This window comes from Triticum urartu, chromosome 5A (genome assembly GCF_056163025.1).
Source record: "Triticum urartu cultivar PI428250 chromosome 5A, HENAU_Tu73, whole genome shotgun sequence".
NCBI classification, from domain to species: domain Eukaryota; kingdom Viridiplantae; phylum Streptophyta; class Magnoliopsida; order Poales; family Poaceae; genus Triticum; species Triticum urartu.
The window spans coordinates 366,789,096-366,801,206 of NC_141877.1; the positions used below are offsets into that span (position 1 = coordinate 366,789,096).

The window sequence follows — 12,111 nt, forward strand, 5'->3', positions numbered from 1 at the left end:
CACTTCCGCCTCCCACCATTCCCCGTCTTCCCAAAGTCGCCTCCACCTCCGCCCCTTATTTTCTCCCCGGCCCAAGATCTACCGATGAGGAGTATGGATAGCCCATCATCCGACCTCGTTCCTTGCAAAAACCAGAGCGAGGAGCGGCAGCCGCCGCCGGTCACCACCGGCCATTCTTTTGTTCACGTCGTCGTACTCATCCGTCATCACCCCTCCCAAGATCTGTACGTGGAATTATACAACACACTTCTGATATATTCACGTTATAGTGCCAAAACAAACACTGTGAAGTAAATTGATAACGTTACTACTCTGGCACAAACAACCCCTCACATGGATCGTTACAACTTCGATCCCACTACGACCTGATACCCTTACCGTTTGCGTTACTGTCCAGTGAAACAAACACCTCCATTATCTTTGTATCGTTGAATATATGATGAATTTGCATTGTATGATCGTTGTGTATGGATTTTTATGAATTTGGGTATCAAGATTTGAGTAGTGCGGTTGTGGAAAGGGCCAAATTAAGACCTGCCCGACGCTGTCCGCTGGCGTACAGGGCTCTGGATTAGGCAATTCCGGTTGTAGATGTTCTAAAAAAGTTGAAGTTGGAACTTTAAAATTCAAATGTTATAAAAAATCTCGAACACACCAATCCACAGTGACGATAGAAATTTGTGGCATCGCCTCAGGCAGGCACGAACAAAACAATGCCCATACACCTTTTTTTTTTTGTATGGAATGCCCAGGCAACTCCAGGAAGTGAACGAAACACGCTCGCTGTGCTAGAAAGTGGCGGCCCCACCAACAAGCCGCACTTTCCAAGCTTCCTCCCAGTCGTAGCCCGGCAGTCTTCCAGAAGGCCCCGATTGACTGATCCCCGCGTCGCCGGCCGCCGTCCCCAGCGTTTCTCGCCGGCGGGCATGTCGCTGGAGCTGAGCATGGCCCTGGCGGCGCCGCCGGGGGGCGGGCTGCTGGCCCCGCCCCCTCCCGCCCCGCCCGGCAAGGAGCAGCAGGTGGCGGGGGTGGGGATCCTGCTGCAGATCTCCATGCTCGTGCTCTCCTTCGTGCTCGGCCACGTCCTCCGCCGCCACCGCTTCTACTACCTCCCCGAGGCCAGCGCTTCGCTCCTCATCGGTATGTTTACGTCACATCACGCACGCACGCATCCGCGGCCGAGGCGACTGCCTGACCCTTGCGTCTGAACCCTAACCCTGGTCGCCGGCTGCTCGCACCTCTGATCATTTCGTAGATTCTGGAAACTTCTGTCTTAGTTCTGATCATGTTAGTTGCTCAACCCCGTTTCGTCCTTGTTTGGCCTTAAGCTGGCACAAACCGCACAGAAGAACGGGATAATTAGTATTTCTGCTAACTTTAAACTAGGCTAGTGGCAGGGTCTGTTGTCTTGTTATCAGATTGACTATACTTGGGTTTTAAATCCATTCATAGGATGTCATGCCACTGGGAATGCGAAAAACGTTTGTCGGTGAAAATTCATTCGAGGGCTCTCACCCGACTTGAATATAACTGTAAATTCCAGTTTCGAGTTCTTTGATATACTCCCTCCATTTCGAAATATAGGTCTTTCTAGAGATTTCAACAAGTGACTACATACGGAGCAAAATGAATGAATCTGCATTCTAAAATATGTCTATATACATTCGTATGTGGTAGTCTTTTTGAAATCTCTAAAAAGACTTAGATTTAGGAACGGAGGAAGTATATCATTAAAAAATAGCAACTAGTTTGATGTTCTCTGTTTCAGAGTGACCCAGTTTAAGATAAGATAATTGTTCAAAATGTGCCATCATTTTGATGCAGTCCAACAGTAGCTCCTCATTTGATCAAGGAGAAGCATTGAATAAATATGTGCTTCCAGGAAGTCTTCCATCAAATGAGCAAACTGATATTTGAACAAGAAAATAAATTGAGATCTCCGATTGCTCTATTGTATATTATACACCAGTTTCGCAGTTCCTGTTTTCATTTCATTTCATTTGTTATATTGGGGGCATTTTTTGACTTACGGAACTTTCATGACTGTATTACAGGACTAGTTGTTGGTGGGCTTGCTAATATTTCAAACACAGAGACCAACACTAGGTTTGTGTTGATTGTGTAATCTTGTTCTTACTTGGACTTCTGCATCATTTGTGTTGTGTTTACTGTAGTCTAGATCTTACACACAATGTTCGCATGTTCCACCTGATCATGCCTTGTTCCCTCTGATTTGCAGGACATGGTTCAACTTCCATGAAGAATTCTTCTTCTTGTTCTTATTACCTCCTATAATATTATATCCTTTTTCTTCAGTTTTCTCTCTTTTAATATTGTTAGTACCTTGGTGTGCAAAATAGGCTTCCTAACTTGCAACTTCCCCAAATACTTCTCTAACCCTCCTAACTGGAATATTTCTCTTTTCCAAATTGAAACTTGTATTCCTTGACTTAAGTGAACCCAATCAGGATTCAGCTTATCCCCAGTAAGTACTGTACATTAATAATACTTTCTTTATCTAAGCTACTTGTCCTAAGACGTCTCTTTACAGAAACCATTCTTTGCCAACTTTGGGGCTATTGTAACTTTTGCCATTCTTGGGACATTCATCGCTTCCATCGTAACAGGGATGCTTGTGTAAGCATAACAAACTTCATTTGTCTACTTCTATTAAAATCTCTTTCATCTTCTAAGCCTATATCTGTTTTCACTGCAGCTATCTTGGTGGACTCACATTTCTAATGTATAAACTTCCACTGGTTGAATGTCTTATGTTTGGCGCTCTTATATCCGCGACTGATCCTGTCACGGTATTATCAATATTCCAGGTGCCTGCCATTTCTTTTCTCCATCTCATTCTTAGACCTGTATAGTTAGCTATATTTGTTCTGTGTCAGTTTTACTCTGTAGCGATTTAATGTTGTTGTCGGCCTTTGCGCCTTTGTTCCCAAGGACTTCGGAATGTTGTAGTGATTTAACTGATGTTGAATGCAAATCTTAGTCAGGAACATATCACTATATCAGAAATAAGTCACTTGTCCCTGTTGTTTGAAGAAATGCCAAGGATCTTATTTCCTAGTTTTCCGCTAGAAAAGGGATTCCCTCATGCCTGAAAAGTGAAGCATCATGCTTCTAATGTAGGTAATACTTAGTAAGTATGTTCCATTGGGCTAGTCTGAAAGTCCATATTTCCTCTCGCGGTCTCGCCTGCAAGATGAAGCGTCGTAGCATAAATATTAATGTCAGCGTTGCTTTTTAATTACTGTGGGCTTAGCTATTGAACTACCTATAAGCCACATCATATGCACTCGGTAATATGTAGAATGTCTTGCTGCTTAGCTGAATGGTTGTTTATAAGCTTGCAAATTTGCAACTCAGGCCAACCCGAGTTGCAGTGCTCAATGATTGCGAACAGCCAGAAGACTGCAAATCTCAGCTGGAAAATATAAACTGTTCTGTAAGGACATATTATTTGTCTTAGGTGCTGCCACGTTAAGCAGATTATTTATTTCGGTTACATGTGCTGTTTAGGCCCATGGCCTTTCATTAAAAAAAGGTCCAGTTGTTACATTGTAGGTCAGTATTTAATGCCACATTTATTGAAGAGGTAATGCAAATGTGTGACCCTGAGTATGCTGAGCCCCTGAACTAATGACATGAAACTTGTGATATCATTTCTGTGCAGGAACTGGGAAGCGATGTGAACTTGTATGCTCTGGTGTTCGGCGAATCTGTTTTAAACGATGCGGTCTGTTTTTACTTGTTTCCAGTGCATGCAAGTATAGTCAGTACTTCCTCGTGCCAATGACTAACTTGTATGTCTTCCTATTTGGAGAGTGCAGATGGCAATTTCTCTTTACAGGTTTACTTCTATCAATGAGCCTGTTACATAATTCGTCCAAAATGTGCACTTCTTGCTTATGTCTGTTATTTTCTTCAGAACAATGTCATCAGTCAGGAGTAATGCAGCAGGAGGCGAGAACATTTTTATGATGATTCTACAGTTCCTTGAGATCTTTGTTGGTTCAATGTCATCAGGTTAGCACCAGTGCCGAAGATAACACTTTTCAATTGGATGTAGGACTGCCATGACCATACACACTTAGTTACACATGTTGGGCACTTAATAGCTAGAACATCCTATATATACCAAAGAGAGCGGTCCCCACTACTTCTAATTATCTCAACATGCGTGCTTCCACATCATCAAAATCGTTGTAGCCGTTAGATTTACTAGCTTAATCCACTAGCAACTGTCCGATGCACGTATGAGAATCCTCTACCATGCAACATGCATTAGTGCATCTAAGTGGGTTTTAAAAACATTGCTTCCACATCATCAAATAGTTATAACCGTTAGATTTACTAGCTTAAACCATTAGCATCCGTCTCATCTACACATGAGAATTCTCTTCCATCCAACATACATTACTGCATTCTAAGTGGGTTTTAAATCAAATTGCATTTTATTGTGACATGCACAACTTTTCATTTTAAGATATTTTGATTATGAAGAAATTTCTCACATAGCATTTCTATGATTTGCAGGTGTCGGAGTTGGATTTATCTCTGCTCTTATATCCTTCCCCCTTGTGTTGCATACAAAACTCTAGTTGCAAGTTTGCTTCATATGATGTCTATAATTCATATTCCGTATGTTCTATTCTATTGAACTTCACAGTACCGTTGCTTCTAGTCCTAGACAACTGTTACTAGACAAGTGTTGTTCTTAGATAGCTGCAACCAAGAAAAGTTGGTACAATCTACATAATATTATCTCGTTTCCTGTTGTTCGCATCACATACCCTTTTTCCCCTAGTGTAACATGCATCGTCATTCTTGTTTGGTGCTTTTGAGTGTGTGTGTGCTGGGGAGTGGTGGGTGGAGTACGCTATGTAAATTTGGGTTACTTAGGCATTATTCCATCCCCACCACTTATTATACTGTGTTGATATTGTGATGCCTTGACCACTTGGTACCTATTTAAATATGCGGGATTGGATATTGACAAGTAAGTCATATCATGTTACCTATTTTCAGTCTTCACTTTAAACAAATTGACATATTTTGCCAGTTCTAAAGTTGCGTTATGTTTACTATTTCAGTCTTCAGAACTTGGAGTGCTGCCTTTTTGTTCTCTTCCCATACTTCTCGTAAGGACATTTGAAATTTCACTTTTCCATTTTGGGTACTTTTTCATTGAACTGTTTCACTTTAATTTTTAGGTATATGTTAGCAGAAGGACTTGGCTTGTCAGGAATTGTTTCTATACTATTCACAGGGATGGTAGGAACATTATGAAATTTATTATGTGATATCTAGTTATGTTTCTACTGTGGCTATGTCTCCTGACATCATATTTGCTATTTCTTCTCAGGTTATGAAGCACTATACGTACTCTAATCTGTCAGATAACTCGCAGCGCTTTGTTTCCGCCTTTTTTCACTTGCTGTCATCTTTGGCTGAAACATTTGTGTAAGCCCCGGGAGCACTCCTAATAATTGAGTAATTGGAATATAACCGCGCTCTTTCGTCCTAATTGACTGTTTTTTTTTTCTTTTCAGCTTCATTTATATGGGCTTTGATATTGCCATGGAAGAACATAGTTGGTCACACGTTGGGTTCATCATCTTCTCGATTGTATCCTTTGTTTTACTTTCAAATATCACCAGTTGGATCTATTGAATTCTTTGCTTGAAGTTTGGTTCCTTGACTTAACGATAGATATTTATAATTGTTGCAAGGTACTCCTATGGCTATGCCCTTGTTTCACATACTCCCTCCGTCCCAAATTACTTGTCTTAGATTTGTCAAGATACAGATGTATCTAGACAAGATACGGATGTATCTAACACTAAAACGTGTCTAGATACATCCGTATCTGGACAAATCCAAGACAAGTAATTCGGGACGGAGGTAATATACAGTACTTACTAAGTTACTAGACACTACAAAGTAGAAAGCACATTTTGTTTAGATCTCACAACTGTGTCCTGCACTGTTTGAGCATTTAGCAATGGTCATATTTTGATGTGTATAAAATACTCATGCCTTGTCACCTTGTTGTTAGTCACATATTTGAATTGAAGTCAAACTGAGTCTGCAATGATGTAGAACATGTAGAAAATAATGCGTGACTTATCCCAACTACCAAATTTGTCATATCCAGGGAAGCTCAGTGGTGAAACAAGCACGCTCTCTGACACTCTTTCCTGCAATTTTGTTTCTTTGTAGGGCAGCAAATGTCTTTTCTTGTGCCTACTTGGTTAATATATCACGTCCAGAACATCGGCGTATACCTCTAAATCACCAGAAAGCTCTTTGTTTTAGTGGTGAGTTTCATTATACTGTAGTTGGCAACTTTAGACATATATGATAAAGGCTTCTATAAGGCCAATTTTCATTATTTGGATTTTGGACAAATAGGGCTTAGAGGAGCCATGGCTTTTGCGCTTGCTCTCCAATCTGTGCATGAACTTCCTGAAGGACATGGAAAGACGATATTAACAGCTACCACAGCCATTGTCGTTTTGACGGTATTTGCACATTTTTCACATTCCTTAATTTTGGGCACTAGTCATGAAATGATGAAGCTACCAATTGGAATGGCATTTTTATATGTGTATTGCATTTCTACGGATGGCATGATGCCCTGCTTATAATTTTTGCTAGTTGGTCCACTTCTATATTAATTAAGCTTTTATTTTGCTCTGATGTGTATTACAAATGTAGTTTCATAGACCAAACAATTTTGCCGAAATAATTTGGTAAATCTAAGGAGCACATAATCAAGTTGGTGCATCCTTTCTGTGCAGTAAAAGTTCTTTGTAAGTGTTGCATACATGGCATTCCTGTGCTATATTTTGGAATAGTTGGCACGTAATTCCATATTACCATCAGATACTCTTAAAGTGAGTTGCACAACTCTCATGAATTACTTGAAATCATGCAGGTTCTTCTTATTGGAGGGTCGACAGGCACCATGTTAGAAGCTTTGGATGTGATTGGTGATGAAAATACATCAATAGAAGTAAGCATTGATTTGGTTTTCTGTTCTAACTACTCATCTATTTTCTATGTTTCTAAAAATAACTCGCATTTTTTCTGAAATATGCTAATTGTTATGATATTAATGTAATGCTGGGATCCACTGGAATTCATATTTTTGGGGGTAATAGCTACTCAGGGTCATATTTTGCTATGGGCCTGTAAAACAATTGCCCTCTAGCTGGGTAGCTGATCATGATTTGTAGGTTCTTATTTATATTGTATTATCATGCTGTGTGGCACAGTTTGCTTGCTTTTGATATTTCCTAGGATAATTTTGGATTTAGGACTAATTTCTGTGTGCCACCATTCTCAGACTTACGAGGATAATAACAATGGTTACATTCCCCCAACTTATGAGGAAGGTACATCGTCTGGAGGAGGGTTGAGAATGAAACTCAAGGAGTTCCACAAAAGGTGCTCGTTGTCAGATAATGCATTTCCATTTGCATACAAAACATTACTCCGCAAACAACTGATTACATTCAAATGATGACACAGCACAACATCGTTCACCGCCCTTGACAAGAACTATCTAACTCCATTTTTCACCAGTCAGACTGATGATGATGCTGATGATTTTGGTAAGTACAAAATATTTCGTCATTCAGTGGCCAGAGTGCCCACATACATGATTATTGCTACACAATGAATTCTTGGTTTGAAGCGTGCTATATTGTGTCATTAGTTTTAGTTTTTCCATCTGAATAATTCACTCAGAGTGTCCCTGAAATTGCTGATTGCTCTCTGCTTGGTTCCCGACAGGTGATCAACCCCAAAACCAGAGACGAGGATTCTATGATCAATAGCAGAGTTTGGGCATGACTAGCTATACACGGTGCCAAGTGCCAATGGACTTAACGATATCGTAGAACGTGGGATCCAGATTGGAACCATCAAACGATATAAACATACACCTTTGCCGTTGTTGAGTAACATATATGGCAGAGCATACTGTAGGATAGAAATCATAAGCCTGATCAGGACAGCATGCCTCCTGTATATATTTACAAGGCTCAAATGGTACATGGTGGGGCTCCAGTTGAAAAGGCAAAGTTCTGTGACGAACTTTGTTGACCCAAGCCCTTGTCTTACACCAGATCATTTGTTTCCAACAGCTCATCGCTGATCATTGCCAACTGCATTGGCTCGGAAAACCCTTGTTGTGAAGTGAACATACCACGGTTAAACATTACTGTGATGTATTCCAGTGAAATCTAAAACTGTTAGGGGCATAATTAAGCTGTCACGGAAATGCCTGTCATGAAGTGACAATGCATTGAAAGATAAGCCCGTCTTACCTCTGTGGTTCCTGATGTATGTTTGCGGTTGTCTGTTGTTGTGCAAACTGATATCTGCTGTGTCGCTGTCATGTTCTTAGAGCTTTCGACTCCGTATGTTCCTGCCGTCATGTTCTTAGAGCTTTCGACTCCGTATGTTCCTGATGTATGTTTGCCGTTGTCTGTTTTTAATTAAAAAAAACATTTCAGTGTTTCAAAAATTCTGAAGAAAATCCATAGTATCATGTGGATGTATACCGCATCTGTGTAAATTTTCATGGCCAAATGCATTTACACGCAAAGTACACAAGAATAACTACTTGGTGATTTTAAAAACAGTTAACAGTAATGCACTGTTCACTATATAAAACCATCCATATGTAAATGTTGAATTCTTTTCAGATTTTTTTAAAACTTTGAAATGCGATATTTGAATGTTAAAAAAAGGCTCCATGGAACCCGAGCACAAAAACGTTGCACTTCTCTTAACAACCCTTGTGACTCCATCTCCTCACGGTATAGTATATACAACGTATTTGGTTGGGGTAATTAGAGTTATGGAATGGGAATTGAAGGGGTATGAAACTTCAAATTTATTGTTTGATTAGGAGGACTGAGAGTTCATAAGGGAATAGTCATAAGACTTGAGACTCCAACTTCCATCGTTTTATTAACAGAGGAGGGGGTGAGAGTTTGATGAGGACATCTCTTCTGCCGTTAAACCCGTCGCGACTCCTTCATCAATTCCGTCGGGACCTATGACTAGAGCCCGTATGAGACAAATAAATGGCCAGGTACTATCGCTCATTTATACATATGATTTAGCTGACGAGAATATGATATTACGCTCATGTTCCGATTTACTTGTACTCAGAAACGAAGGTGTTGAAGATCTGACGAGAGAAAGTAATATAAAGCCAGGAGATGAAAAATGTTGCACGTTGACTACACTAGCAGGAGCACTATTGCATGCAAGAACCAATCGAACCATCTATGCTCCATGCTACGTACATGCAAAAGGAGAGAAGGAGGAAGCCACGTACACACAAGCCCACCTCATCAAATAAGGAAGGAAACCATACAATATTCTATCTACATGTGGGCCGGCCTGATGATGATTATTTTTTCCTTCAAATCGTAGCAGTGTTGGACACGTCAACGCGCAGCTCCTAGGCGGCGGCTGTACGGACTTAATAAATAGTTAGCGTTCATCTAGGTTTAGACTCGGGTTTTATTGTATTGTCTAGCTTTCGCTACAATTCGCATCTACGAGACGTGTAGGACTACCGCCTTGTCAGATCCACAGTGGAACCCCAAATTTTGATCTAGTTCATGTGCTTAATTTTTCATCCGCAATTTCAGTTGCAATTCATCTTTGTTCTTGCCTATTCTTCGGTTGCTTGCAGGAACTCGAACCTCGTTGTTTAGGTTGATCGTGCCTACGGCAAGGTCAATAACCATCGGAGATTGGTTTAGCGATTGTCGAGGCGTATCGTCGGGTACGGTATAGCCGGATCGTCAAGGTCAAAATCCACCAAATCGATATTTATCCTCACTCTCATCGAAAGATCGGGCCGCCGTCACATCAAGTGGTATCAGTTTTCAGGTTCATCGGTGAGAGATTTACAGTTTTCGTAGTTTAGTTTATTTTTCTGTCCTATAAACCCACGAAAAAGCCCAAAAAAAATAGATTAGTTCATCCATTACACCTACCTTTTTAGCCTTTAGCAATTTTTGCATCTAGTATTTGCGTAGTTGAATTTTTGGTTGCATACATCCTAGAATTCGTGCTGGTTTAGATTAGTTTGAGAGAAAATTTGTCTACTAGATCTAACCTTGTTTTTGTCCACCATATTTTCCGCCACAACTTTCGTTAAAAAAAATCAAAGCAAGTTTGCATCGGATTGTTTATAGTTTTGCCTATCCTTGCGTGCAATCCGAAGTCGCGTCTGTTTACAAAAAATCATTTGTTGTCCGCTGTTTTCTGCGTGTACACACACAGCGGTCTAATCTCGCGCAGTCGCCCAGACATCAGCCAGCGGGCGTCTGTCCATCTACGCGCTATACACACACACGCAGGTCATCAAACAACTCCTCTCTTGTGTCTGCCTCCACGCGCAATACACCATACATCCAGTGTACCAATATTTGTCACCTTGCGTCGTTGTTAGCTTTTGCATGCAGCTCAATTAGCACAAGTTACAACACTGGCATTTAATTTCTCTTAGCCTCATCTTGGTGTACGTAATTTCTGCTAGTAACCGGCTTGAAAAAGAAAAAGAAAAAAAAAGTGAAGCAAAAGAAAAAAAAAGACAAAAAAGAAAGAAAAAAAGGGTTGCAACATTCAGGCCGGCTAGCACTTTTGGTGCAATCTCTTTTGACGTTGAGAATTGTTCCTCTGCTATACACGTGATACTTGTTGGACATTTTTTTTTGTCGCTCTTGGTCGCCATATGCTACGTTTACACCTCACTTATATCTAGCTATTTAGAGCTATTATATTTTATCGGTTTCCACTCCCTTGATTCAGTATCTAGGCTTAGATTGTTTTATCTTTTACTAGTCGACTGCCAGCACTAGTTAGGAGTTTGAGCAATTATTCAGCTTGCATTACTTTTTGCTTAATTGTGCCACATATTGTGAGTTGAGGAAACCTTCACCAAGCTCCACTTCCTATATTGTATCTTGTTCGGTCCCTTGGTAATCGCTATATCAATTTTTTGATCACTTTTGACCTCGCCAACGGCCGACAACCACTGCAGCACGGTAAGAACTGGTAAGAGTTTGGTAATTGCTCGAGAGTTGAGAGACATTTTCCACTGCCTCACTGTAGTTACTGTAGGAGCAATATACTTGTGATTTTGTTCTTGTTTCATCCTAACCATGGCAGGTGACGAAGACAACATGAAAGCCACGGTGGCACGCCTTGAGGAGGATGTGCATGCATACACTAAGCGGTTCACATCGTTCGAGGGCGCACTTGATAAGCGTCTCAAGTTGATCGAGGATAGCAATGAGACGTTCACTCAAACACTTGCATCTATTATGAAACGTCTCGATGCCCAGGATGCCCGTCTGGGTGCCGCATCCACTATCGCTCCGCGTCTTCCAGCCACCAACACAGGTCTACCACGAGCTTGTCGGATGCCCCCAGGGGACCCGAGGCACCCTCTTTCATACACCGATGTCGTCGACCAGCCCCGTCCTCGCAACGCCAACTCGATAGCCGGCGACATCCAAGATGACAACTATGATGGTGATTCTGAGGATCCTGATGTAGTTAATGATAACAATGATCGTGATCATCGTCGCCTACGCACTAATCAACAAGGTATGGGACGATACCAGCGTCCTCAGGTACGTGGCCATGACGATTCTTTGGGTAAAATTAAATTTGTCATGCCTCCTTTTGATGGGAAATATGATCCGGATGTTTATCTTGACTGGGAATTATTAGTTGATCAAAAATTTGCTTGCCATGATTTTCCCGATGATAAAAGAGTTAGGGCTGCAACTAGTGAGTTTAGTGATTTTGCTTCTGTTTGGTGGAGAGAACATTGTCGTAAACATCCTAATAATATTCCTGCCACTTGGGAAGCTTTGAAATTAGTAATGCGTCACCGTTTTGTTCCTGGATATTATGAACGTGACTTGCTAAATAAACTACAACGCTTGAACCAAGGATCTAAATCTGTTGAAGACTATTATCAAGAATTGCAAATGGGCATGTTACGTTGTGGTTTAGTTGAGACTGAGGAAGCCTCTATGGCTAGGTTCTTGAGTG

The 12,111-nt window shown here is 41.0% G+C and overlaps 1 protein-coding gene across 1 annotated transcript; it reads left to right on the plus strand.

Annotated features, from left to right (window-relative positions):
- Positions 1 to 794: 794 nt before the first annotated feature.
- LOC125508969 (sodium/hydrogen exchanger 6) lies at positions 795 to 8,367 on the plus strand. The gene is made up of 22 exons (XM_048673792.2): positions 795 to 1,140; positions 2,055 to 2,106; positions 2,240 to 2,299; positions 2,461 to 2,485; positions 2,552 to 2,637; positions 2,717 to 2,828; positions 3,686 to 3,748; positions 3,843 to 3,862; positions 3,941 to 4,038; positions 4,549 to 4,577; positions 4,980 to 5,011; positions 5,106 to 5,153; positions 5,226 to 5,286; positions 5,378 to 5,475; positions 5,565 to 5,640; positions 5,725 to 5,744; positions 6,235 to 6,332; positions 6,427 to 6,536; positions 6,953 to 7,030; positions 7,364 to 7,464; positions 7,549 to 7,631; positions 7,813 to 8,367. The coding sequence occupies exons 1-22, from the start codon at positions 927 to 929 to the stop codon at positions 7,854 to 7,856; spliced, it is 1,608 nt and encodes a 535-aa protein (XP_048529749.1). The 5' UTR covers positions 795 to 926; the 3' UTR covers positions 7,857 to 8,367.
- The last annotated feature ends 3,744 nt before the right edge of the window (positions 8,368 to 12,111 follow it).